Below are 27,106 nucleotides of genomic sequence, written 5' to 3'. Positions count from 1 at the left end.
ACAGCTGCCATTGGTTGAAGCTCAACTTTCACATAGTGCACTTTGGGGGAACAGCTACTGTGGAACAAACGAAACCAGCCAGTGTCGGCTGTGAAAACACAAGTGATGACGACAGGATCGAATAGGATAAAACCGCTCCTCACTGTTCACGCCTCGCGTCTTTGCACAAAAGCATGCATGCGCATAATCGCAACCAAAATGGTAGCGGTGGCGATAGGACGCTCGATAGGCGGTAATGTACAGCTCGATCGATAGTTGTCGAACTCGAGCTTGCGCTGTTTGTGTCCGGATTTAGGATGTTTTGAAACAGGAGCTGTCACCAGATATTCAAAGCTTGGATGGCTTTTAACAAGGCACATCCATAGCATCGTTGAATTGCGCCGAAACTTTGTTTACTCTGTCTCGTCATCCAATCTATACATATGCCGCGCGCGCATCTCCAATTTGCGGAAGCTTCGTGTCAAAGCTGTCGGGCATTGCCCAAACGGCAATGTAAATGTCGATATCAACAGCAACGTCAACCGCACTGCGCAGCCGAACGACATTCACTTGCACTTTGCAGTCAAAAGTGGAGTGGGGTACATTCTCCCTCCCGCACGCACAGTGGATGAGATCTGGATGGTAAATGCGCGGGAATATGGTGCATTTTTGGAGCTTTTGCATTTTGCCCATTTCGCGTGTTTTATCCATATCAGAATGGAGTTGTTGCTTGAAAGTAACGAGGGATATCTACAAATACAAATACAAGAAGTATAAAAGCAGTTCATCTCCCATTGCAACGACGATGACTTTTGTCTTGTCTTTTGTTTCGTTTCTCATTTTGTGAACGCCACAGTACCATGTTCATTCAACGAACCAGTTCTTCTTGTTCCATGGTTTGCTTGGGACTGGCAAGAATAGAGTTCATTTCAACATCTGGAGTTCGATTATGTAACATCCAAACTTCTTTTCACAAATCATCAACCTTTTGCAACATTATAGCCCAAGCAGAGTCCTGTAAGACATGAGTACGTACTATGACATGTTACTGCTATGCGATGTTATTAGATCAGCTATACAATATTTGAGATTACGATAGTCCAAGATGAAAGAATGGGTGATAGACATAGATACGCCCAATTAACTCCCCGTTCACAAAGCCACTTAAAAAAAAAAAAAAAAAAAAAAAGCATTGCGATTATCACAAATACTAACAACGTGGAAGTTCTTCATGGGTGTGTGATATTCCTATCATGAATGACGAGCGAACTTGCCCCAGCTCCTCCTATCCTAGTTCATGAGACTCTTTCGGAGGGTCAAAACTCCCGCGCTCCGTTGTTCTCCTCACTTCTGCTACTATACCGACGAGTCCCACCTAACCATGAGCTACACATGCGGTAGTGTCTGATAATGGACATGAAGGAGCCCTACTGGACTCACTGCGTTCCGTCATATTCCTCCTCTGCACTGCAATAATCCCTCTTCGCAACCAATACCTTCTTCCCCGAGAGCAAGCTGCTCTTCTCGTCCACCCCCTGGCGCCCTGGGGTATCCTGATTTTTGCGCAGGATGATGCCATTGACCCTCTTCCTCTAATCACATCGTATCCTCGGAACTTGTTTGGTACAATTAGTCGACTTTGATGAAAGTACATCGCAGTTCCTTCAGTGAAACTAAGCAGCAGGCAGATCTGCTGGGGGGGGCGGTTGCTGCGGTCACTGGGAGCAGATGGTTCATTGCTGGTGGGTTCCTTGTCAGTGAGGGTTCTCCCTCGATGCTCGCTCGTCCGAATCCGAAGTAAAACTCACTCGCTGGTACAAACTGATAAATAGTCAAACGTCATCGTAGTGATCCTTTTCCTTCTAGAGGATCTGTCGCGGCCATCATAACGTCGACCACTGAGACTGTCGCCCTAGAGCACATATGAGGGCGCGGCGCCAATAGTTGCTTTACCCAGAATACAATGTTCAAACAAGAGCATCGTCGGCACCATTGCCGAGTTTGCAAAAAGTTTCTGCATGGGATATGGATGCCTCCTCTTGCTGAAATGTTGTTATACAAACAGCTGCCGCGGACGCCTAGTATGGTATGACCCAGCTAGGCAGCACCGGCAGTCACTTGCTTTGTGGGGTTTTCATCCCTCTTCCTCTGAAGAGGGCTCCTCCATGATAAAGTCGTCGATGAAGCCCGCAGGATCGCAGGTCCGTTCCAAGCTGATGCGGTTCCGAGTCACCCAGTTGTGCACAGCTTCCAGGGTGATTCGAACCCGCGGGACATCCTCCACCACTGCTGCTGCTGCTGCTGCTGCTGCTGCTGCTACTGCTGGTTCCGGAGGACCGTTGGCCATTTCTTCCTCGCTAGGTTCGTGAATCTTGGGCTTAGGAGGCCCCCTACCCGCGTCTTCGGCAACATCCATCTCTCTCAGCACCGCTAGGCAATCATCGGGGGCTATCCAGGTTGCTTTGCTGCACTCTTCAATGTCGATGACCGTTTCCTCGCCCGGTGTAGTGCCGGTCGGTTCCAAGCTGAGAAGCCAACGGGCTATCTCGCCAGCCCAGAAGCGCTTGTACCCCTTTTTTCCGAGCTCCGAGATGGGCTTTTCGGGACCCCCAATAATTCCCTCGCGTCGAGATATCTCGTACGAGACGCCCATGAGGAGCGCACCCAGGCCTTTGCGCTGCCAAGGTGGGAATATGAGGATACATGCGAGGTTGTTGTTATCCCATGACATCTTCTCTTTGGAGAAGAAACCGACGACTTGACCGCGAGGCTTGACGACCTCGGTCACGTCTGAGTCCGGGTCCGTCGGAGGATCAGGCGGAGTGAACACAAGCAGGAAGTAGTGGAAGCCGCTAACATCGAAAAACACCGACTTGTTGTCCAGGAAGAGCTTTGCAAATAGGGAGAGGTTTTGGCAGAAGAGCTGTGAAGAAATATCAGCAATCTTGCTTGATGATGTTTTTGTAAGAATGGCTATGGGAGCGGTGCTTACCATGTCCTCTTCCCCATCCACCTTCCAAATACTCCATTCCCCTTCATCCTGGATCACCTCCTCGATCATCTTCTGCCCGATACTTGCACGTTTACCCCTTCCAGGCTTGGGAGCCGGCCCTGTTGGTACGAGAACTGTCCGCCGTCCTTTTGGATGCACATAGATCTTGGTTCCGGGAATGTGGCCCCGAGCCTCGCACAAGCAAACATGCCTTCGCCAGGCAACCAGCTCCTTGGAGTACTTGAAACAACACGGGCACACGTAAAGGCGGTCGAGCATAGGCGGCTGGTGGTGGGGTTGGTGTCCATGTGCCCCCTGATTCGAAGGGTTTGTCCCATTGGCAATCGTCGTTCCAACACTAGGCGGGCCTTCACCGAGAACTTCCTTTCCGTAGTAGGAAGGGTACCATGCCCGGAAGCATATGTCACCCAACACGACCTTATCGATGTTACGGTCTGGCCGCTCGCCGGGTGCCCGAGAGGGGTTATCTGATTTGCCGCCACTCGGGCCAGGCCTCGCAATCGGTGAGCGCTGTGTTTGTTGTTGATGTTGTGGTGGTGGTACTGAGGGTGCCATGGAGATGATTTTGTTCATGCTGTGGTGTGGGAGCACCACCGGCCCCGCAGCGGAGCGGCCATGGCCATGTCGTGCCGAGTCGTGTCGTGCCTGTCCTCCGGCGAGAGGGCCTGGGAGGATTGCCGTAGTCGGAGTGGGGGCAGGAGCACGTATGGGAGACGCAGTCGGCGCCTGGTGCGGATGTGCGAGGGGTGATTGATGGGCTGCTGAGCTCTTGATGGTGATTGATCGGGCGGGTGCGATTGCACGGGGACCGGAATGGGAAGAGTTGGAGTGGTGGGAGCTGGCGTGGGGTCGCGGAGGATGCGGATGCGGATTCGGATGCGAGCTGGAATTGGAATTGGAACTGGAACTGGTGGGCGGCGTGGGCACCGGAGGGTCAAAGTCGAAGCTGGTGTGACGCGTCAGGCGAGTCTTGATGATTGGAGCATGTCCATGATGGGAGTTGGACTGCATCGGGATGTTTTCCTTGCCGCGGAGGGCTGGTGGTGGTGGTGGTGGCCCGTTCGGGCGCGGCGCGTCGTTTTGGGTGGGAGACTGGTCGGTGGCAAGGCCAGTGCCAGTGCCACTGCTGTCCCGGCGTCGGCGTCGTCGGGGTGGTTCCGGGTCGGGAAGGACGGGGAGTGGGGCGGTCGATGTCTGGCGTGTCGCTCGGCGCGCCGTTCCAGTTACAGGGGAACCTGAAGCCAATGGAGCAGCGGTAGCGGTAGCGGCGCCAACACCAGCAGACGCAGCCTCGGACGAGTTCGTACCTGTACTGGTTCCGCCTCGGTGTCGTTTTCGCTTGAGAGAGGCCATAGGTACGAATTGGGCGTGTTCCTCTCGTCGCGGATCGTCGACGTGGATGACTAGTCTTTTGTGGGAGTTGTTGCGATGACGAACGGTCAATGGGAATGCAATCTCGTGGCAGTGTCCATTGGGGAACTTTCAGCTTTGTTGGAGGCTGACCAAGAACACGGTATAGATACTCAGCACCCCTCTTCAATATGCAGGCTGCAGAAGTACTGGTACTTGAATCTGGCCAAGAGCTAAACCCCCTTTCCGTCTCGATGTTAGTGACTGATGTGTAGCACAGACCTCCATTTCAGGTTCCCGCTTCACACGCCCGCTTCCACGGCAGGCAGCCGACACTGCTCCGTCGCAACCAGGTAGGGGGGAATGAGGGGGTACTCGTCAGGTCTATAAAATCGACCTCTGACTAGCGGGCGGGCTACTAGTTAGGACCATTAACTCGTATACGATTAATAATTTGTACCGAACGGGGTATATCCCCCACCCGCCATTTTGCTAGCAAATGAAAGTCGCTCATCCGGAGCCAATAATTTTTTTTAGTAATATATCCATATTTTCTAATCGTATACAATATCGCTAACACAACCAACATATATATCAATATATAAAATTATCGTTATTTTATATAACTATCATTACACACCTACTTTAATATATACTATCTTATAATATTAACTTCCTCACAATCAAAATCTCTATAACCCTCTTCCTCTTTCTTCTCGTCGTCATTATTATTAGAAATAGCTTTATTAATATTATTATCGTCCTTGTCTTTATATTCTTCGTATTCTTCATCTTCTTAATTTATTTATACCCATCGTCTATCGTTAGGATACTACCAATCTAAATCTTTCTATATATTTACTAATTCATTATCTTTAATAATCTTAGCCTACTTTAGTTCCTCTAATTCCTTTTTTAACGGTATAATACCCTTACTATTAATTACACTATAATAATATTATTTACAAACTTCTTTTTTACTTTATTAAATACCTATAGAGTATACAGTTTAGGCGGATTATTAGGAAGTTACTAATAAAAAAGTAGAATTAAGTTACTTATAATACATTTACCTTCTAATTACTTAACCTTTTCATTTATAACTCTTTACCTCTCAGTTTAAAAATAGTACTAATAATTAACTCTCTCCTTACAATATTTACTAGATAACTAATCGTTATTAAAGAGCTTTACAATATATAATTTAATATACTTTTAAATCTCTATTCTAAGGGTCTTAAAAACCCTTAACCGTAACTTTTCGTTAATTAACTATACCTTCTATACTACAATAAAGCTATTAATCCATACCCTCAACATACTTTACTCTTATTAAAGCTTTCGAATATAAATATATTCGTTTTCCTTCTTAATAAGGGTAATATATTAATATTTATCTATTATAATGCATAATCGACTATTACTAATAATAACAATACCGCTACGTTTTAATAAACGGTTAATATTACGCTAATTACGCAATACTTCTTCGACTACCTCCTCTTTACATTTACGTTTAAATTCTACCTCCCTTATAACTACGAGATTAAAGGTATTACTAACCTTATTTTACTTAACTAATATGTATAAAACTATTGGAAATATAGCGCAATCTCCCTTAATTGTAAACAAAAGCCGTTAATCAATATACTCGCTATATTCTTTAATAGAGGGGAGGTTAAATACTAATATAACTATACTATTCTAATCTTTAATAATACAATCCTTTTTCTTTAATGTAAATAATTCTATTAAAGTAAGGAATTCTCTTACTATAAAGGAGTTAGTTAATATAAGTAAAGAAGGACTACTTAATATAACTATTAGTACGAATTCTATTATACAGAAGGGTATTGTTTCTAATTCTATACCAAGATCAATAATTCCCTACTCTACGCAACAAACTATGTATCCATTCCTCTATTTAATATACTCATCATTTATTAATAAAGTTAAAGGATCACGAAGCTTTAAAAGAATCAAATCAAGGTTAAAGGGACTCAAGCTAATACACTTCTAAGCAAAATAGATATTCTTGGGTTTAAATACCTTCCTTCGAACCTACTTAAAGCCATCAAAAAAATCCAACTTATTATAATCAACGTTATTAAATACTGACTTCTTACGTATATCAACTTAGTAAAAGTACTTATAAACTTAGAAGATACCAACGTCGAAAGGTTAAAGGAAATATATTAAATAAGGGGGTAAAAAAAAAAGAATAACCTTATTCTTCCTACATTACTCGTAAAATTCGATAGTACAATAACTACTATAATTATCTAGTACCAAAACTCTCCTCTCCTTTTTATTAAAGGGACGAAAATACTCCTCCAAATACTTAAACCAATCAAGGGTATACTAGTCATCGGTATAGCCTCGTAGAGAAGCGGCAATAACTATCCCGTTATCGAAAGAGTTATTAATATATTTATATATAATATTAACGCCAAGAAATAAGACGAAGGGTAATATAGTACAGCCAAATACAAAGATAGCTTCAAGAATAATAATAATAAGTTTCTAATTAAAATTAATGGACTATACTTTTATTCTTTTAATATAAATGTATATATAATAGGCCTTATTTAATATACTAACTCTAAAACTAAACTCATTACTATTCCAAACGTTATCTCGCCTAATCTTATATTTAGTAATAATATTATTAAAGAAATAAAAAACTTCCTCAACGTCTATTCGTATTTATAAAACTTTACGTACCTATACTATAGACTTAGTACGTACGTTATAGAAATCTCCCTATTGTAAATATCGTTATACTTATCTATTATTAGTACGAAGGATAGTGATAGAGGAATCTTTATTATCATTATTACGGCTTAGTCTAATTAAGGCAATCACAATTGAAACTAATTACTAAAGAGTTATTTCAATATCTATAAGGTATAGTTAATTTTATTTAATAGAATTAATAAGTAATATTTACTAACGGATATTTATATATTAATCTAAATATATATAGTAAAATCCTCCTCTCCAATCAATAGGGTTCTATAACTTCTATTATTTACCTTCGAATATGCTCCCTTATAGTGGTTAATAACTTATTTATAAAGAATTCGAAATGCCTTCGCTATATTTGCTATAGTTTTGAATCCGTTATTCTAAAACGTTTTTATAGCGGTTTAAACTCTCCCCTCTATATGGAGCGTCCTTTATATATTATCAATAATATCTTTAATATTAGAAATTAAATTAACGGGCGTCGGATCAGGGTGTAAAGAACTATTAGCAGATTCTTAAAGTAAGTGAAATATAGTGTAATAGATAAGGGATATAGTAATGAGAGGATAATCCGATAGGGAAATAGAGGAAGACGATGAAATTAAAGGAGTTTGAGTATAATTAAAACTAATTGTATGTAAAGATAAGTATAATTATTAATATTATTAATTTAAATAAGTAATTTAAGAAGTAAGCAGTTAAGTGTAAATGGCTAGTGTACATTTAGAGTGTTAGACAGTACGGGGAATTGGGCTACATACAACTAAAAAAATATGTTGTTGAATAGATCTATATTGATTTGCTAGTAAAATGGCGGTGTGGGGAGGTACCCCCTGTTTCGGGTACGAATTAATGGTCCTGACTAGTGGCCCGCCCGCTAGTCAGAGGTCGATTTTGTAGACCTGACGAGTAGCATCCGCTAGTGCAGCCCAGGTCCGAATATCTGGACAAGCGCCTGCACACTGGGCAGAAGAATTGGGGAGAAAGTCAGCAACAGCCAGATTTCCCCAAAACCGCCAAACGAACGTTGTTGGAAATCGCCAATGCAAAGCCCTCCAACCCATCGCCAGCCTGCCGTCTCTTCAGAATGGTTGATTGCCTACATCAATGTTTGGTACTAAAGGTTCCGCCCTAAGAGGTGTGTCGACAACAACGAGGTTCTGCCAGGTAAACATGTGGAACCCTCATGACTCTCTCACCCTTGGGTACCTTGTCGCTGGCCACGAGCACTGACTCCTCTTCAATACAGCTCCCCGCTTGGTCGTCCGTGTGCTCCTCTTCAATACCGGATGGACATGGTACTTTCCGAAGACGATCAACCGCTGCCGCTGCCGCTGCCGGCGCCGAAGCCGAAAATGTCCTCCCCACCGGCTCTACGGCTCCGGCCAGACCCGCTCCGTCTCTCGACGCCTCCACCACCACCTCGGCCGATCCGTTTGCTGTACTAGAGAGAGCTGCGGCACAAGGGGAATCGAGCCGCCGCGAGAGAGTACCTCATGCTTGCGCTCCGGCCAAACCCGCTCCGTCTGTCGCCGCCTCCACCACCTCGGCCGATCCGTTTGCGGTGCTGTGGCATGCGACACGTGGGGGATTGAGCCGCCGTGAGAGACGACTAAAAGATGGGCCTCCGGTTCCTGGGATACAAACGCCCTTTGAGAAAAAGTTCACGCCGTTTTCGCCTACAAAGGCGCTTGCCATGTTCATCAGGCGCAAAGCTCGCAAATATCCACCTCACAAGTGGTATGTTCTCCGTGCTCTTGCCAACAATAAGTCTCCTCGATTGCCCGGTTGTCTGGCACAGTTCATGTTCAAGCAACGTGTAGCGCACTGGCGCAAGTCTCGAATCTCCTTCTACCACCTTAGGGGACTTCCAAGCTATCTGGAAACAGAGCAAGCATGGGCAAGGCGCATAAAGCGTCTTGAAAGGAAGGGATACGGCACCAGCGATCTTGAAGAGTGGTCGTGGATTTTACAAGGAAAGACTGGAGACGAAATCGTTCAGCGGTTCGTCTCTCGTGACACCTTCAAGCCATATTTTCTCATGAACATGGTCCTTGGGCGCGACAAAAGGATATTCCAAGCGCAGAGCCTCGCCGTCATCTTCGACTATATCTCCCGACACTACCTGGAACCGAGACAAAAACCTGAACAGAAACGTGTTGGTCCAGAATTCAGATCTGACGTCTTCAAGATCATGATGTATCGACTCATGTGGCATTGCGCGGCCGTATGGCCTGCTGCTCTGATCTCGGTTGCCCATCTCGTCGCGGCATATCTCGAGACCTGCCGCGCTGATGCCGGAGGTGATGACGAAGTAAAATGGCAGAGAATAAGATGTCGGATCCTTAACAGCGCTCTTTGTGCGCTTGACAGGAGGACGCCCATCGCTCCTTACAAGCACGTCCGTTACAACTGGGAAGCCCAGAAGGTCCTTCTGGCCGCGTCTGTCAAAATGAGACCTCACTTGCTGATTACCCAGAACGGCTACCGCTCAATAAGAAGGGTGTTGCTGGGGATGAAGAAGACACCAGCAGAGGAAAAGGCCATGATTCGGTCTGCAAAGACGTGGCCACCATACCGTTTATCGTGGGATGGAGTGGACGAGCAACGCGATCGTGAAGAAGATCTGAGCAGGAGCGCTAAAGCAGGAACCATGATGGTCGAAAACGGATACCCCTCTCAGCCCATTGATGAGGCATTGACCAATCTGGGTGGTTCACTGCCCGGCCGACAGCGCACGATAATGACCAGAACTGACGGACCACCCAAATGGAGTAGTCCCAACATGTTTGTCTACGCCACGTGGGTTACAGCCATCGAGGCCACGCGCAACGTTAGGGAGGCCTGGACGGAGTTTCAGAGACCTCCTCGACCCAACCTCCAGCCTACTGCCGATGTGTATGCTGCCATGTTGGAAAAGTTGTTTGCAGAGGAAGTGCCCCCAGATAGTCCGCTGCTACCGGGTGACTCGCGGCATTATGTCTTTCCAGTTCATGACGGTAACCTTAGCGCCTATGAGATCGCGAGACTTACTCCTCCGGCTCCTGGTGACTTGTATCGACAAATGTGGGAACGCAACATCCGACCAAACGACCGCCTCCTCGAGCTTCTACTTAAAAACACCAACTCAATAGAGGCCGGGTTGCAATACATCCTGGACGGCGGATACAACGTAATTGCGAGACAAGCTTTGGTTGGGTGGTCCCAGGATGTTGAGCAGATAAATACCCTCCCCGTTCGCGTCTTCGATGCGTGGATTAAGCTGTTGTGCAAAACGCACTCCAATTACCCGGACCCGGACCCTCATTCGTTCTCCCATAACCATATCCCACTGGCTATCAAAATCACCAAGCTGTACCAACAGGGGAACGCAAGGGCTGCTCACAAGGACAAGCGGCCATGGTACACTATTCTCAGAGCTCTGGCCACCAACAAATACATTGTGAGAGAGGGTGAAGGAACAACACACCCACACTTGCATACGCTCAAGGTGTTCATGAAAGCATATCGGCTGACGGTATTCGCGAAAGGCCTGGATACCACCATCTTCGACCTACTTAGTCTCATGGTACGAAAGTCGACGGTTGCACTGGCATTTGAAACGAGGAAAGCGATGGCTACAGCAACACCAACCGAGCAGTACGGAGATTTGAGAATGGTGCCAGTAATTCGCCTGGCTGCTGAAAAGCTCCATGCCACTTTCAAAGAGATGGTAAGGCCCATTTCGGTCCCATCAAATGGCGACGCATCAGCACGTTTCGAGCTCCCCACGTTACAGTACACGCTGACGGCGCCTCATATTTTCCGGTATATGCAAGCTCTAGGATGTCTGGGCAACGCGCAATTGATGTTGAGCTTGGTAAACTGGGTGCTCGACTCTTGGTCAGACCCTCGCATTCTGGAGAACGCAAGGGAGCCGGGCGAAACCGAGTATAAGGTCCTGATACAGACGTTTGCATACTTTATCGAGATGTGGCCTCATCTGCCAGTCAATGATGCGCTAGAAACCATGCTGGTCAGGACGAGGCAAAAGCTCGAAGCACTCAGGCAAACACAAGGCTGCACTTGGCACCTCCCAGCCAAGAGAACGGACGGAGACCTGAAGGGTACGGATGCCGTCGTTGCTGCGCGTTGGCTCAACACGCAGCGATATACCGATACTTGGCTCAACAAACCATCTCGAATTGTTAGGAGAGTTAGGCAAGGAGCAGGAGCTCCTGGGGATACACAGAACCCTAAGAAAATCGGCATGACTGGATTTGAAGCCGAGAAGATGGATTCAACTGCGGAGGACAAGTGACGATGGGATTACTCCCGACTCTAATTGAGTTATACGGATACACAGTACGCTGGGATCAAGATACTCTAGATAGCAAGCGAGCGAGCAAGGAGCGCTTTGGAATACCCGGTCTGTTAGGTGTCTATTTTGGTATTTAGAGATTTTGGGTCGAATACTTTTAATTCATGCAGCACCTTGAATAGGAACAGATTGGTTATGGTAATGGACTGTGTTTGGAGCTGTTGAGCGTTGATTATGACATGCCGGTCTGAGTTCCGGTCCAAGTTCCGGGCGCACCGGAGCAACAGACCGGAGATATGTGGATCTTTACCGGCCTTTTGTGGGTCTTGTTCGTGCAGTTGGAGGATCCGCAAACGGCAGGGACGCGGGTTCTGTGATTGGGCAATTGATTTCGCTTGGCGCAGTTTGCTCACCACCAACCCTTGCCAACCCTCGACAAAGAATCCACAGTCGCGGGACGCGTTCCTCTCGAGGAAGGAAGTCCCGTTCGCTGCACATCCCAGTCGAACGAGGTCCGCAACAGGAAGGAAGAGAGGAATTCGGTGGACAAGGGACTGAGAAAAAAAGAGAATCCATTCAAGTTCGTTGCAGTGTTGTTTTCTGTTGGTTTGCTCCTCCTTCCACCGCGGTCACCTCAACTTGTGCACCCGCTTTCACGCCCACGCGACAGCCAAAATATCAGAATATCTGAGAGCGCTTGATACGACTCTCTTTTTACGTATCGCAATACAACATTAACTTGCACATATCCGGACTACAAACGATACGAATAAAATCTTTTCAAAAAGATTTCTTTTTTTGTTACTTTATTTTGTATTCTTTTACAATCCGGCTTTGCTCATACACCATTTCTGGCCTTTCATCAATAAACGGGGATTGCTAGAATTTATTACGATTTTCTCACCTTATCATCACCAACTCACCTCTCTTGAACATGAAATAATTCGAAAAATTCAATATCGCAACAAGTTACCAAATGTTTTAGCCAAGACATACCTGAATACCTTCTCTCCAGCCGGCCGCCTTCATTCTTGTTATAGGTCCACCCTTGACCGGCTTCGGAGTACGCCTACTCATAAAGTAGAACTAAGCGCCAGATCGTCATCAGCCAAGCCATGGATTCGCCAGATCGCAGCCACGGGGGCATGTTTATCGACGTGCCCGCCGACGCCATGGGCTCTCAAGAAGACTATTTGGACATGTTCGCGTCCGTTCTCAGCCAGGGTTTGGTCAATGAGGGCGACTACGTTCAACCACTCCCAGCAGCCGAGGAGGAGTGCCCCGAGCCCATAGCGGCGACGACCATCACACCAAGTCTTGACGACCCTCAACTTCAACTCGAGCTAGAGCTCCAGCAGCAACTCCAAGCCGAATCCGGTCTGAATAGCGTTGAACCTGCGCCTGAGTCCGAAGACGAGGCGGATCTCCCTGATGGATTTTCAGACGAGGGCCTAGATGACGACTTCGTGGTCCAGCGCAGTAAGCACATTACTGTTGACTTAGCAGTATCGACTCTGATAAACCCAAGGTCGACATTCCAAAGACTCGATGAAAACGATAATCCCATACCGTTCTCCCCGCAGCCGACTACTGAGCGCGTAGCTGTTGAAGATCTCTTGAGAGCTGCGAAAGCAGCTGGCAAGACCAAAGAGGATTATATCGAATTCGAGCTACACGACTTCAACTTCTACGTAAACTATGCTTACCACCCTCAAGAAATGCGGCCAATTCAGCTTATAGCGACCAAGGTACTGCACGACAAGTATTACTTTGACGGAGTGCTGAAATTCGGCAACACCAAGCACTACGTCACCGGCATGCAAGTGCTTGAGCTGCCTGTTGGCAACTACGGTGCGTCTCTGCACACCGTCAAGGGCCAGATCTGGGTTCGATCCAAGCACAACGCCAAGAAAGAAATCTACTACCTACTCAAGAAGCCCGCGCTGGAATACCAGAGGTTTTACCAACCGTTTCTTTGGATTGCCGACCTCGGAAAGCATGTCGTTGACTATTGCACCCGCATGGTGGAAAGGAAGCGCGAGGTTACGCTGGGCTGCTTCAAGAGCGACTTCATCCAGTGGGCTTCCAAGGCCCACGGGAAGTCAAAGGCATTCCAGAAGTGGCGGGCGCAACACCCCAGCGACGATTTCCGGACTTCTGTCGCCGCCAATATAGGTTACATTTGGAAGGAAATCAATGGCGTGGCAGGCGCTAAGAGAGCAGCGGGGGACCGACTCTTCCGGGAACTTATAGCCGTTAAGCCCGGTCAGTATTTCAGACAAGAGGTTCCTCCAGGGCCGGTTGTCACCGAAGGCGATCGAACTGTTGCGGCTACCATCGTCACTCCGTATATAAAGGAGTGCTTTGGTCACATGATTCTTGGAAAGGTGTTACGGTTGGCAGGGGAGGACGCGGAGAAAGAGAAGGAGGTAAAGCTCGCAAAGCGTGTCAAGAAAGAAACCAAGGATGACACCAAGGGCGATACCAAGGATGAAAACGCGACAGAGAGTCTGCCGACACCACTTCAGCCCTTGCCAGTGCAGCAAGTGTCAGAGGTAATGCCTATCGACTCGGATGTCGTATCCATCGTATCCTCGGACGTTCTTCCGCCAGAAAACAATTTACCGCCTTCAACGAAGGAGAACGTCAAGCCTAAAGCGCAACCAAAACCAAAACCAAAAACCGAACAACTCCACCCGGCCTATATCAAATACTTGGCTCAGGACCTTGTCGACCAAATCAAGATCGGAGATGTCATCTCAACCCCCCGAGATGATAGCTCCAACACAGACACCAAATGGAAACCCGCCGACACGGACGACCACAGGTGGTTTGGTCTCGTTCAGAAAGTCCATACTGCCAAGACAAAAAGTGGCCGTGGCCTTGGCCCAAAGAGTTTCGATGTCATTTGGTTTTACCGACCAGAAGACACACCGTGCTGTGCCATGAAGTACAAGTGGCGCAACGAACTCTTCCTTTCCAACCATTGCACGTGTCAGGAAGGGCATTATGCCCGTGTCAAGGGAAATGAGGTGCTTGCCGTTCATCCGGTGGACTGGTTCGGTAGTCCAGAAAGTGGCAAGGACGAGTTTTTTGTCAGACAGTTGTACGAGAGTGAACAACGTCGGTGGGTAACACTACAGGAGGCACACTTGACTTGTTATCATAACCAGCCGCCAAAACCGCCGACACCCCCTTATAAGCCTGGCGATACTGTCCTTGCGACTTTGTCTCCTTCTGACAAGTTCTCGGAACCATATGAAGTCGTGGACTTCTTTACGCAAGGAGAGAAAGATACACCGTTCGTGCGACTAAGAAAGCTGTTGCGCCGACGAAAGGTTGATCGTCAGGATGCTCCACCCAACGAGCTGGTCTATACCGAAGATTTGGTCGAGGTTCGGACCGAGAGAATCGTAGGCAAGTGTCTTGTGAGATTCTTTCGCCCGGACGAGCGAATCCCAAGTCCCTACGATAGAGGAGGAACGGGGAACATATTTTTCATTACGCATAGGCAAGATGATGGGAAATGCGTTCCTCTCAAGACATTCCCAAGCACTTTACGCCAAGGATTCAACCCCTTTGGGAACCCTGGCAAGCCCAAGTTGAAGGGTCTGGATCTATACTGCGGCGGTGGTAACTTTGGACGAGGCATAGAAGAGGGTGGTGTTGTTGAGATGTGCTGGGCCAACGATATTTGGGATAAGGCCATCCATACCTACATGGCCAATACCCCGGATCCGGACAAGACTCGCCCTTTTCTTGGCTCTGTGGACGACCTTCTCCGTCTTGCCCTGGAGGTATGTTCCCTTCTCGTTCTGAAAGAGTTTGGCTAATATAGACAATTTTAACTAACATCTATTATAGGGTAAAATTTCCGACAATGTGCCGCGGCCTGGTGAAGTCGACTTCATTGCCGCCGGTAGCCCGTGCCCCGGGTTCTCGCTTCTCACTCAGGACAAGAAAGTTCTCAACCAAGTCAAGAACCAATCCCTGGTGGCCTCGTTCGCGTCCTTCGTCGACTTCTATCGACCAAAGTACGGTGTCCTAGAGAACGTCTCGGGCATCGTGCAAACGTTTGTGAATCGGAAGCAGGACGTCCTTTCACAACTGTTTTGTGCCCTCGTCGGTATGGGCTACCAAGCCCAGCTTATCCTCGGAGACGCCTGGGCACACGGCGCCCCTCAAAGTCGTGAACGCGTGTTCTTGTACTTTGCTGCGCCCGGTCTTCCTCTTCCAGACCCACCTCTACCGTCTCACTCCCACTACCGCGACAAAAACCGGAACATTGGGTTTCTCTGCAACGGCGAATCGTACGTCCAAAGAATCTTCGTCCCCACAGCCTTCAAATTCGTCAGCGCCGGCGAAAGCACCGCCGACCTTCCCAAGGTCGGGGACGCCAAGCCGGAGGCATGCACCCCTTTCCCCGACCATCGTCCTGCGGCCGGAATCACGCCCTACTGCCGCGCCCAGTACGCCTGCATCCCTACCCACCCGTACGGCATGAGCTTCATCAAGGCGTGGAACAAAGGAAACGGCGTCATGAGCAAGGGAGACAGGGACCTGTTCCCCAGCGAAGGCACGACCCGCACGAGCGATGCTTCGGTGGGTTGGCGGAGGCTTAATCCCAAGACGTTGTTCCCTACTGTTACTACTTCCTGCAATCCCAGCGATGCGCGCATGGGACCAGGATTGCATTGGGATGAAGACCGGCCGTATACGGTCCAGGAGATGCGTCGGGCGCAAGGGTACCTGGATGAGGAAGTCCTGGTGGGACGGACGGCAGACCAGTGGAAGCTGGTGGGGAATAGTGTTTCTAGGCATATGGCGTTGGCTATTGGGCTGAAGTTCCGGGAGGCATGGTTGGGGACGCTGTATGATGAAAGCGCTGGTACTGCTACCGCTACTGCTACCGCTGCTGCTGCTGTTGGTATCACGGTACCGGTTATGGAAGAGGCGAGGATTGGTACGACTGACTCTACGAGGCCGTCGAGGTCGCCTGTTCCTACTGCTGTTGACCTCGACGACTCGAAGAGCGAGAGATCGAGGAGTACTACGCCGGCGACGGTGATTTCTGTCTCATCGGGTGCAGCAGGGTCAGATGATGACAACGATATCGAGATGACTGTGGTGACGAGGAAGAGAAGGTCACCTCTCGTTGAGGAGGGAATGCGACCTAGTAAGGTGCAGAAGGTGGATGAAGTGAAAAGGGCATCTAGGAGGAGTTCAACCAGGCAGTCATCTAGGCAGGCATCCCGACAAGCATCCAGGAACCCGACTACCGCGCCAGTAACCAGCAACAGCAACAGCAACAACAAGGCCACGACCTACGAAGCCGCGCCAGAGGAGCCCGTATCAGATGCCGAGTCCTACCCTGAAAACTACGACCCGGAGGGTTTCGATGGTGATTACCACGGCGGCGGTCATCACGATGAAGAAAATAAGGAGGACGAGGAAGAGGAGGAAGCAGAATACGCAGAACCAGAAACGATCACGGTCAACGGCATGACGATTGTCAAGTTGTAGTGCGACGAGGTAGCGTCATACCCGGGATCGTGGGAGTCGTGGGTGGTTTGATTGTTGTTCCGTGGTTTGTTGTTTGGAGGACGCATCGACGAGTGCGGACAGGGGAACATGGATTGAGTATGGGTGTCTTGAAAGTAGCATGTGGATTGGAGTTCTAAAAAGTTCAATTTGATTTGCATACTGTCACAGCATTATCTGAGTAGGTAGAGGTAAAAGTCCGAGTCGTTGCTCGCGGGAGTGTTTATTCGTCCAGAAATTATTTGCATGGTGGGCATTGATGTTACATGGAAGGGTGTTCTGGAAGATGCGATTGATACAGGCGCTGCTAGATGGCAAGTGTTGGGAGTGTTGTGGAACGGACCACATGCCAGAAATAAGCATGGCTTGTTGGATAGAAATCATCATCATCATCGTAGCTCACTTTCAAAGAAAAAGTTTAGGAGAGAAAAGGCGATCTACGCATCGCTGTTCATCTCATTCGAGGCCGGCTGCTGGACTGGGCCACTGTTGTATATAGCCATGGCCTAGCATATGCGCCGACGGAAATCATCACCTGGAAATGTGATTTCCAAAATCCTTCAAATCTTCCTCAACAAGCGCGCTGCAAGAGCGGGTGTCCGTTCGTTGTGCGAGGTGAGCGGCAAGCAAGCTCGCGGCAAGCAAAGCAAAGCAAAGCAAAGCAAGGTGCTGAGTACCTACTGACGTTACATCCGCATCCGCCCACCACCAAGAACAAAACCAATGCAGGGGTTCATTCAGTCCACAGAAAAAGAGCCTCAGGAACACCCCCGTCAGCCGAGAATGATTGGCCCTGAATCGCGGGCGGCTGTGACCCGTTTTGGCGTTTCCAAGTTGGCCAACCAATGAGGTTCGTGAACCGAGAAAGGTTGCTTGTTTTGGGAAACAAAGGGGGGGAGACAAGGGGACGTCACTGGGGGAAGTGACTGGAGGTTAAACGGACGACGGCTAACCACCACCAGTCGCTCGCTGATCCCTCGGTTGGTTCAGTTGGTTCCCTTTCGGCGGGCGCTTCATGGCCAAGCGTTCTTTGTCAACTCGATACAACACCATATGCGCTGAGACCTGACTGACTGACCGAAGCGAGCGAACGAGGGTGTCTTTGTTAGCAGGGCGGGCATGACTGCCCAGTATCTCCCCACGTCGAACTTGCGCCCTGGATCGATATGCCGAGTGGACATTTACATACTGGGACCGAAGACGACGACTCATCGAGGAGTCTAGGCATTTTCTTCCAGGCATGCGGTACTAGGTACACTGCACTACACTTTCCCCATGTCCATGGCATGCCGGCTTCCGCCCTCTTTTTCTCATTTACTCACGATGCTTGGCTGGCCTCGAAAGTTGGCCGCCGGCCATCCAGTGATTTCACGATGCTGCGCAGCGTCTGTTACCATACACCCTTGGCTATTTCTCGGGGCAACCCGATCCATCCAAAGAGACAAGTGGACTCAAAGCTTGAAGAGAATCTCATAGGGCGGCGGCTTTCTCGAAAGAGGAATGGTGCGTCGGGTTTCGTGACGCGACATTACCTGTCATCGCACCTTGCATCGACGGAGGACCATGTGGTTTTCTGGAGCTAGCTAGCTAGTAGCTAGTCCTGACTACGCTACCCAACGAACGAGTTGGGCTTACCGTCTCACGATATCTTCTCTGGTCTGGATTTCTCTCTCCTCGTCCTCCTCTTCCTTCTTCCCCTCCCCATCTTCTCTTTGGTTTACTATTCTGCTTCATCGTCATCTTTTCTGTCTTTCCTTGACTTGTCATTACTCATCGATCACCAGCGTTCTCTTCTTCTATACAAGCGTTTACTTCCTTTATCTGTACCTCTTGTTTGGGATTTTAACGGCTTTCTACACACATCTCAAATTATATCCTCTGAAGAGTAACACAAAGAAAGCAGTCGATCTTCTTTCTTCAAGTTACCGCTTCCACGAGATCATCTCTCCCTCACCCGCAACGCCTTCAGGAACAACCGAAACGAGGATCCTTGGTCATACCCGACTGGTCGGTCGATCAACCCGAATTCTCGATTCTCATACTTGCCTACCACCTGGATTTCCTTCCTTTCCTTTCCTTCTTCTTGGCTAAGATACCTTATACAACAATTTACTCAACGGAATAGTCAGGATCTTGGATACTTTTTCTTTTTTTTTTCCTTTTTTCCTTTTCGTGGTTTCTCCTGGTCTCAGACCATAGGTTACACCTATTTCCGCATACCCAACTCGGGCATCACAACAACAACAACCACGAGCAATGCGACCTACCACAACAATAAAGTTGGGTGCTCTCGTCGCCGGTCTCTTGGCAACTACTGCTGAGGCTGGTCCTCTCAGGAGTCGTCCAGTACAGAGTCAGGCGTCGTTGCAGAAGAGACACGATGGGGATGATCATTCAACAATAGGAGAGGGCGGTGATGGATCAACAACGATTGTGGTGTCTTACACGATACCAGGGTTCATTGGGGTCACGACGGACTTCCCGAGTGACTACTTTGGGAAGTCTTCGACGTCGACGGGCGCTGGGGTGGCTAGCAGCAGTGGTGCGGTCGTGCCCGGGGGAGTGTTTGTGACGGCGTCTGGATCCGCAGCAGCGTCATCGAGTTCTGCGGTTGCCTCATCGTCAGCGGCTTTGCCAGCAACATCTTCTTCTTCGAACACCCAGCAACAACAACAACAACAACAACAACAACAACAACAACAACAACAACAACAACAACAACAACAACAACAACAACAACAACAACAACAACAACAACAACAACAACAACAACAACAACAACAACAACAACAACAACAACAACAACAACAACAACAACAACAAAAAACCGGATCCGCCGTCATCAGCAACATCCTCAACAACCTCCCCACCGCCGTCACCGGCGCCCTTCCCTCCGCCACGACCACCGTCTCCCCCGAGATCTACGCCAAGAACCTCGCCGACGCCCGCCGCTACAACGAGCAGTTCTCCAGCCTCACCAAGGACACCACCTGCATCTCCGGCCAGGCCGCTTGCGTGGGGGGTGGCCGTGCCTACTGCAACGCCCAGGGCAAGTTCAACGTTGCTCAGTGCGGCAGTGGCAAGAAGTGCTTCGTCATGCCCATGACCACCGTCCAAGGCGTGGTAATTGATTGCTACGAGCCGGATGAGGCGGCAAAGGTTTTGGCGCCTATTGCGGCTCCCATTGGAGGAGGAGTAGGAGCGGTTGGTAGCAGCAGTGCTGGTGCTGGCTCGGAGGTGGTTATTACAAGTACGGTGAAGGTTACACAGAGTTTCGGCACGGTGACCATGACGGTGCCTCCCCCCTCTGGATCCTCTGGATCTGGGGGAGCGGTTGGTAGCAGCAGTTCTGGCCTGGATGTGACCGTTACGGATACCACCAAGGTCACTCAGAGCGTCGGTCCGGTGACGGTGACTGTTACTGTTGTTGGTCCTCCTCCTGGAGTAGCTTCATCATCGAGCGCGGTTGCTGTCACTACTTCAGCTGCAGCCTCGTCGGTCATTGCCTCAGTGCCGCCTACGACAAGCTCTATGACTGCTTCTTCATCGAGTGTCATCGCAGTTCAGCCTCCCGTTTCTTCTTCCGCTTCGGTCTCCTCATCCTCCTCGGCGAGCTTGCCTCCTACAACTACTACTGATAGCAAGACATTCATCACGGTGACTGCTATTGTTACGGACGGCGGGAGCACTTACCCGATTACCTTCACCGTGGATCCTAGCTCGCTGCCTGTGTCTTCTTCGGCATCCTCTTCTTCCTCTTTGTCTTCCGCCAGCAACATCGAGCCTACCTTGAGCCTCAGCTCCGTCATAAGCATGCCTCTAGTCGTCTCGAGCAGCATCCTTTCGTCGACCACCAGCGTCGCTCCGACCATCAGCAGCAGTAAGCTACCCCCTTCTACCACCATTGTGACCGTGGAGACCACCCTTCTCCTCTCTACCACTATTAGCATTTCCCCCTATTAGCATTTCCCCTTCCATCACCACCAGCAACCCTCCTCCCCTTCCTACAACCTCCACGATCACCTTAACCACCTCAAAACCCTTGTCCACCATACTACCCTCAACAACACTCTCATTTCACAACGTTCCTAACCAAAGGATTTCTACCTTTTCAGGCTCTTCAGTCTCAGTCTCAGTCCCATCTTCAGCTCCTGCTCCAGTTACCACCAGCAGCGTTACCACAACCAGCGCTCCGATCATCACAAGCAGCGCCGAAAGCAGCGCCGCTTCTAGCACCACCAGCGACGACGATCCCCTCGTAATCATCCCCGTCACCGGCACCGTGACGGACTTGGTATCTTATGAACGTTTTGCTCAGCCTACGGAGATTGCCAATGTCAACAATGTCAAGCTCGTTCCTGGTCCTCCTGCTGTTGCTGCTGCTGAGGTCACTTCTGCCCCTGCTGCCGCTTCTGCTGCTGTCGACAGCAAACAAGCATCAGAAGCACAATACTGGGCGACAGTCGACCGCCTCTTCAAACCCCCTCAATACTCCTCCGGCAACGGGTTAAATGGGAATGAGAACCATGTCAAGTTAGCAGCTGCTGGTTCGGAGAGTGCAGTCACGGTCTCGGTGTCGGTTACTGTTACTGAAACGGCTACAGCTACGGCTACACAGACACAGCAGATGTTCCAAACGGTCACTGCTACCATTAAGGGGGAGGCGGTTAAGGAGACGACTACGACTACGGTTAAGGAGACGGTTACCGAGACTAAAAGAGAGACGGTCAGAGTGACGGATACGTTGATTCATAATGAGACTGCCACCGTTACGGAGACGCAGACCGTGACGGTGGCTGGGCCGGCGGTTGCTACCGCTGCGTAGCTGCGTAAAGGGACAAAATGGGGGGAAAAAAAAAGGGCAAGGGGGAGGAGCTTTGCTGAAGAACTGTCAAGAACATTTGGTGGGGCTGCAAAAGGGCCGGCCCACGGAATTATTAATCTCATTTATAGTTTGTTTGTGTTTGAAGAAAGAAATTTTCTTTTTGTAAATACCTATGATTAGCGACGGGATTCTGGGAGGCCAGACAGAGGAAAGGTTTGATACCATTGGGACTGGGGAGGAAATAGTCTTTTTATAGCATATTTGAAATTTTGTTGTTCTACATTTTATCAGCCGGCTGGCTAGCATATATCAGAAAGGCATCCTGACTTTATCGAATAATTGCACCTACCGACTGCTGTGAATTGATACGTGATACATTCCCACCTAAGTATACTTGCCGCTCGTATAAGAAATGGATAACGACAAGTCGTCCTGTTCTACTATCAATAATAGCTCCATGTCCTTCACGTTGAATGGCGCCAAAAAAAAAGATAAGACGCAATATCACAGTTCATCTCTTCATTACCTCCCTCCCGATACCGTTCGTTATGCTTAACATCTCACAGCACTACCTCCTCCTCCTAAACCGGCTGTTATGAGCCGGCCCACCCTTTGCCCCGTTATTCTTCAGCTTCAACCTCTTGAAGTTCGCATTTGCCGTAGCCTTGACCATACGCGGCTTCTTGACCGGTTCTTCATCACCATCCTCTTTCCCTCCGTTCTTCTTGTTCTTCGTCTTCTTCGTAGTCACATCCTTCTTTTTCTTTTCCTTGGGCTTTGCTGGCACCTTCTTCTTTGCAGCCTTTGCAGTCTTTGTCGTGCTCGCCTCTGCTTCCTCATCTTCACCTTCACCTTCACCTTCTGACCCATCATCATCATCATCAAACTCCGACCCTGATCCTCTAGACAACAACGGATCCAGATTGTGACTATCATCTCCAGCCGCATTATTCTTGGTCGCATCGAATTGTGTCTCCGGTATCACGTCGTCGCCATCTTCTTCTTCTTCTTCTTCTTCCTCACTGTCGTCATCCTCTTCCTCGGCAACCGGTGCACTAGGTCGTTTCGTCCTTGTCGGTCGCATGTTGACCTTCCTGGTCGTCCTCTTCTGTCCCTTCTTCTTGAACACCCTTAACGGCTGTCCATTGCGATCTAGTCCCTCCTTACTCAAGTCGCCGTCATCTTGGCTGTCGTAGACATTCTCATCGTCGAAACCGCTTAGTAGGACCGGTCGCTGCCTCTCCTTCTTCCTCTTCGATGATGGTGATTCAAGGAAGCTAGCTTCGACCTCGATCAGAGCTGCCTCGTCCTCTTCGAAATCGTTTGCCTCTTCTTCTGCTGCTCCTCCTTCTGTCCCCGCAGGACGTGCTTTCTGATTATCTGTGTCTTCCCTTGGGGGCGCAACCGTCTTCTTTGGCGGAGGAGGACCCATTTCGCCTTGTTCCATTGCTTCCATTTCCCTCAACATATCCAGCTCCTCGTCCAGCTTTTCTTCCTCCATCTTCCGTAGGCTGGCTACCACGCGGCTCAGCCCCCTGCCTTTTGCTATGCTGAACGGTTTTCGTGGTAGCTTCAAGGGCTCGATGTCCAGCCACTCGCCGTTTTCGTCCACAGGTGGTAACGGCGCAGATATACGACGTAAGAAAGCGGGTGTGGCGAACTGTAGCTTAGACACAGACCGCTCCCCGGACGGTGTCTTGTTGAGGTAGCTTTTCGAGGGTGAGTTCCCATTGTTTTTGTTTAGTGGTGTGGATGTGTTGGTGGCACGGACTCCGAGGAAGCTATCGAGGAGGTTGCGATTGCGCCCAGAGGACGGGGTTCTGTCGAGATTACGATGTCGCGGGATGCTGGGGGTTATGAATTCCTTGTCGTCCTTCTCATCATCATCCTTATCGTTCTCGAGGTCTAGGGCATGGCGGCGTTTACTTGGCGTAGCCGTAAATCCGGGCGCTCTTGGTTTGGAGTCATCTGTTGACTTGGAGGAGGTATGGGATATAAGGTCGAAGAGACCGAGAACACGGCCATCTTTTTGGGGCGTAGGGCCAATCGAGGATGGGACGGCAGGGCTGAAGAGTTTCCGTGCTACCTCTGGGGTGATGGCTTCATCGACGGCAATATAGTGTTGTGATTTGGGAGTAGCGGCAGATTTGTTTCGTTTGGAGGGAGTCGAGGCGGATGGGAGGAATGTCTCTGCTTGCTTGCGCTTGCGTTGGCTCGGGTCTTGGTTGTCGCTTTTGGGAGGAGGGATCTTTCCGGAGAGTATGTCGCGGAGTTTGTTGTACTGCTTGTATTTCTGGGCTGTTTGGGATCATCTGTTAGAAAAGTCAAAGAAGATCAGTCTGGATGGCATACCAATATCCGGATTCTGTTTGATGGCTTCACGGGACGGCTTCTTGCCGTCGTGGTTCTGTGCCCATTCTCCCTCGAATTGCTTCAGTTCTGCGCGCAACTGTAGACTTTGGCTCTCATATTCGGATTTTAGCTGTTCGTCCATTATGGCGCTACTCTTGATTTTGAAGAAAAGAGCAATTCGAGGCGCTTGATAGAAAACGCTCTGTCTTCTCCAAAGTTGAAAAGTCGAGAACAACTGAAAGCGGAAATCAATTAAAGATACAGACAAGGCGCGTCTCAGTGAATGGGAGGACGCGATCTTTCCCTTAGTTGATGTTTCGCTCTTACGTTACCGTACGTTACACCCCACCCAAGCACCACATACAGTGGGGCATCCGTTCATCAGAACCCACTGACGGCAGGGGCTTCCGCGCCCAAGATGCGCTAAAATGTCGAGCGTGTGGCAGCTGCACTGTATTACATCAGCACTTACTGCACCAAAACATCTGACGGCACTGACAGCTTTTGTCCAACAACGTAGTCCACGATAAAACCATCCACTCTTGGAGCCCATATGGAAGCAACCGACGAGGCTCTCGACATTCAGGCCCAAGTTCTGCAAACAACCCTCCAGGAGATCACAGCAACGCGACGGGCGAGTGCCGCCAACGAGAAAGATGGCGACGGCGGGAACGACGAGGTAGCCGAGGCAGACGACTGCTGTGTCATCTGCCTTGATTCCATATCAGAACCTTGCACTGCTATGCCATGCGGGCATTCCCATTTTGACTTTGTATGTCTTGTGAGCTGGTATGTCTTTCAATCTCGAGTTGCAATATGCTTCGCTGGGCTAACAAAGGGACATACATAGGCTTCAAGAACATCCAAACTGCCCACTATGCAAGGCAGCCATCTACAAGGTCCGATACGTCGACTCGACCTCGAACGAGAGCTTCTACCGAGTACCTAACGCCCCGAGGCCACGCGATAAGGATGAGAACAGAGGAAATGGGAACCAGTCGGGCAACCCGGCACTATCAAACCTCCTTCGGCAGCGACGTAACGACCAGCGCCGACGACGAGATCGCGACGCGAATACTCATAGCACGCCCACCCCAGGCGAAGCTATAGAACGCCGCAGACACATATACAGGCACCAGCTATATTCCTTACGTACGTTGTTTCATCGAACAATGATGCTTGGTCAGAGACTAATGTTTGTAGACGTCGGCTCAAACCGCATTTCTGGTTACAAACCAACCCCAACGCCTGAACAGTTCGCCACTACACCACACCTAATAACTCGTGCTCGTCTCTGGATACGACGCGAGCTACAAGTTTTTGCCTTTCTCTCCGACCCCGAGCCAGCTGCTGGCCTCAGTGGCAGTACAAGCAGCGCCTCCGAACGCGAACTGACCCGCCGTCGAAACAATGCCGAATTCCTCCTCGAGTACATTATTGCCATACTCAAAACGGTCGACATACAGGGCAGCGCCGGCCAGGCAGAAGATATGCTGGCTGATTTCCTAGGACGGGACCATGCACGCTTGTTTCTGCATGAACTGAGGAGCTGGCTGAGAAGTCCGGCGCATTCGCTCGTAGCGTGGGATAAGGAAGTTAAATACCCTGAAATTTCAAGCACAGGGGAAACCAGCAGAAAACGGAAGGCGCAAGAGTCTTTAGACGTGGAGGGTGAAGGGGAAGATGACACTAGGCGGCATGCATCTGGATCCGAGAGGAGGAGTCAGACCCCAAGATGGCCAGAACGCGATATTCACCATCGGCAAACCGGCCATGATAGGATATGGAGGCGCAGAGACTTTGACAGGAGTCCCAGACGGGATGGACACTCAGAAAGTGACCGCCAAGGGCCAGGCTGACCTCCAGTGTCAAGCTATGAAGTGAAATATCGGGCCGTGCCTCTCCCTTCGACGCGAAAAGATGAAGAGTGAAGCTTATGGTAGCAGAGATAAGCCGTCGATACGGATAACGGATGCGAGCATCTACGGCCGCGTTCCAGAGCCTGAGTGCCGATTGAGGAGATGCCGAGTACCGGCCACTTGGGTCTGAGGTTACCTGGAACCACATGTGCCGTAATGGGAGGCTTTAAAGCAACCGTTGCAAAGCGATCCCAGGCGCCCGTGTTCAATCAAGGCTCTCGGATATACCGACGGTTTGGATATGCTTCAAGTCATTCCACGTACTACGCCTCTCCACAGCATCGATCATATTTATCCCATAGGGCTGGACTTTTGTTATCGAAAGACCGCGGTCAGAAAGATCCCGAAGGCCATGGTTGTGAGTAAGCGACCAACATGTGGCGGCGTTACATGCATGGTGATATATGAGAATGGTGTGAAACGGCATTCCGGTGGGCCAGCAGTCTTAAGTTTGCCGCAATGCCGAAGCTTTTCAATCAGAGATAACAATGACTGACCTCGAACCTGACTGAGAATTTCATAAGGGTTGGGTTAATAAGGTCATAATGTTTAGAGCATGCGGCCACCTACCGGAATCTTCTCGTGGTGCTGCCTGGGCGTTCGAGATATCGACTGGTGAGAAGTGATGGAGACTGTGACATCTCCCCGAGAAGTGAGAATAGTTCGGCCATGGCGACCTGGGCATCCCGCCTTTTCACGCCCAAGACACAAAATCTCCAAGTATCACCCGGTGTGTTTTCGGCTCGAGTGTACCTTCACAGCCGGTCACACCGTCTTGATGCACCTCATGTCCAGTCTGCGTCGTTTAATACATCAGCTCCTCCCGAAGTGGAAGGCATCAGGACTCCCCGAACCCCCATCATGCCAGTCTCCCCATGTTTTCACCAACCAGAGCCGCAGCCTCCGGAAGGTTGAGTGTAACGGACCGGAACAGAGACTAAGGCAAGTCATCGGACAATTATTGCCGAGCCCAGAATCTGTAGACCCGTTACGATGATTGGGGAATTGTCAAGATGGCCGTCAGCACACTGTTGCATTGCAGAGTGATGTCTCGTTTCTGGGCCATGGTCTGGCCAATT

At 49.5% G+C, this 27,106-nt stretch overlaps 6 protein-coding genes across 6 annotated transcripts; 4 read left to right on the top strand and 2 right to left on the bottom strand.

Moving 5' to 3' along the window:
* Positions 1-1,871: 1,871 nt before the first annotated feature.
* B0H65DRAFT_492168 (acyl-CoA N-acyltransferase) lies at positions 1,872-4,429 on the bottom strand. The gene is made up of 2 exons (XM_062827747.1): positions 2,972-4,429; positions 1,872-2,902 (listed from the first exon to the last, which is right to left on the bottom strand). The coding sequence occupies exons 1-2, from the start codon at positions 4,343-4,345 to the stop codon at positions 2,114-2,116; spliced, it is 2,163 nt and encodes a 720-aa protein (XP_062683374.1). The 5' UTR covers positions 4,346-4,429; the 3' UTR covers positions 1,872-2,113.
* Positions 4,430-8,012: 3,583 nt separating this feature from the next.
* On the top strand, positions 8,013-11,647 carry B0H65DRAFT_462968 (uncharacterized protein). The gene is made up of 2 exons (XM_062826669.1): positions 8,013-8,257; positions 8,340-11,647. Exons 1-2 carry the CDS (start codon positions 8,198-8,200, stop codon positions 11,388-11,390), a joined length of 3,111 nt encoding a protein of 1,036 aa, XP_062683373.1. The 5' UTR covers positions 8,013-8,197; the 3' UTR covers positions 11,391-11,647.
* Positions 11,648-12,236: 589 nt separating this feature from the next.
* B0H65DRAFT_171167 (DNA methyltransferase Dim-2) lies at positions 12,237-17,045 on the top strand. Its single transcript, XM_062821380.1, has 2 exons — positions 12,237-15,187; positions 15,255-17,045. The coding sequence occupies exons 1-2, from the start codon at positions 12,506-12,508 to the stop codon at positions 16,911-16,913; spliced, it is 4,341 nt and encodes a 1,446-aa protein (XP_062683372.1). The 5' UTR covers positions 12,237-12,505; the 3' UTR covers positions 16,914-17,045.
* A 2,142-nt stretch (positions 17,046-19,187) lies between these two features.
* Positions 19,188-21,756, top strand: B0H65DRAFT_508216 (uncharacterized protein; the record flags this gene model as incomplete). The annotated part of the gene is given in 10 exon segments (XM_062828207.1): positions 19,188-19,552; positions 19,778-20,054; positions 20,073-20,662; positions 20,895-21,225; positions 21,250-21,267; positions 21,283-21,478; positions 21,494-21,510; positions 21,550-21,570; positions 21,589-21,633; positions 21,643-21,756. Coding segments are annotated over 10 exon segments (1,974 nt in total).
* Positions 21,757-22,097: 341 nt separating this feature from the next.
* B0H65DRAFT_492158 (DNA replication/checkpoint protein) lies at positions 22,098-24,390 on the bottom strand. The gene is made up of 2 exons (XM_062827746.1): positions 24,109-24,390; positions 22,098-24,054 (listed from the first exon to the last, which is right to left on the bottom strand). Exons 1-2 carry the CDS (start codon positions 24,248-24,250, stop codon positions 22,325-22,327), a joined length of 1,872 nt encoding a protein of 623 aa, XP_062683370.1. The 5' UTR covers positions 24,251-24,390; the 3' UTR covers positions 22,098-22,324.
* Positions 24,391-24,579: 189 nt separating this feature from the next.
* On the top strand, positions 24,580-26,048 carry B0H65DRAFT_171093 (uncharacterized protein). Its single transcript, XM_062821378.1, has 3 exons — positions 24,580-24,897; positions 24,959-25,260; positions 25,312-26,048. Exons 1-3 carry the CDS (start codon positions 24,662-24,664, stop codon positions 25,965-25,967), a joined length of 1,194 nt encoding a protein of 397 aa, XP_062683369.1. The 5' UTR covers positions 24,580-24,661; the 3' UTR covers positions 25,968-26,048.
* Positions 26,049-27,106: the final 1,058 nt, after the last annotated feature.

Source organism: Neurospora tetraspora (assembly GCF_033439725.1).
Source record: "Neurospora tetraspora strain CBS 560.94 chromosome Unknown B0H65scaffold_3, whole genome shotgun sequence".
Taxonomy (NCBI): Eukaryota; Fungi; Ascomycota; class Sordariomycetes; order Sordariales; family Sordariaceae; genus Neurospora; species Neurospora tetraspora.
This window is presented reverse-complemented; position numbering and strand designations above follow the sequence as displayed.

Excerpts from the sequence above, each read along its gene's own strand:
- B0H65DRAFT_492168 (XM_062827747.1), bottom strand. The coding sequence starts at position 4,345 with ATGGCCTCTCTCAAGCGAAAACGACACCGAGGCGGAACCAGTACAGGT. Across the intron at positions 2,903-2,971 it reads TGGATGGGGAAGAGGACATG|CTCTTCTGCCAAAACCTCTC; the intron begins GTAAGCACCGCT and ends ATTTCTTCACAG.
- B0H65DRAFT_462968 (XM_062826669.1), top strand. The coding sequence starts at position 8,198 with ATGTTTGGTACTAAAGGTTCCGCCCTAAGAGGTGTGTCGACAACAACG. Across the intron at positions 8,258-8,339 it reads CAACAACGAGGTTCTGCCAG|CTCCCCGCTTGGTCGTCCGT; the intron begins GTAAACATGTGG and ends TCTTCAATACAG.
- B0H65DRAFT_171167 (XM_062821380.1), top strand. The coding sequence starts at position 12,506 with ATGGATTCGCCAGATCGCAGCCACGGGGGCATGTTTATCGACGTGCCC. Across the intron at positions 15,188-15,254 it reads TTCTCCGTCTTGCCCTGGAG|GGTAAAATTTCCGACAATGT; the intron begins GTATGTTCCCTT and ends CATCTATTATAG.
- B0H65DRAFT_492158 (XM_062827746.1), bottom strand. The coding sequence starts at position 24,250 with ATGGACGAACAGCTAAAATCCGAATATGAGAGCCAAAGTCTACAGTTG. Across the intron at positions 24,055-24,108 it reads CAAACAGAATCCGGATATTG|CCCAGAAATACAAGCAGTAC; the intron begins GTATGCCATCCA and ends GATCCCAAACAG.
- B0H65DRAFT_171093 (XM_062821378.1), top strand. The coding sequence starts at position 24,662 with ATGGAAGCAACCGACGAGGCTCTCGACATTCAGGCCCAAGTTCTGCAA. Across the intron at positions 24,898-24,958 it reads TTTGTATGTCTTGTGAGCTG|GCTTCAAGAACATCCAAACT; the intron begins GTATGTCTTTCA and ends GGACATACATAG. Across the intron at positions 25,261-25,311 it reads GCACCAGCTATATTCCTTAC|ACGTCGGCTCAAACCGCATT; the intron begins GTACGTTGTTTC and ends TAATGTTTGTAG.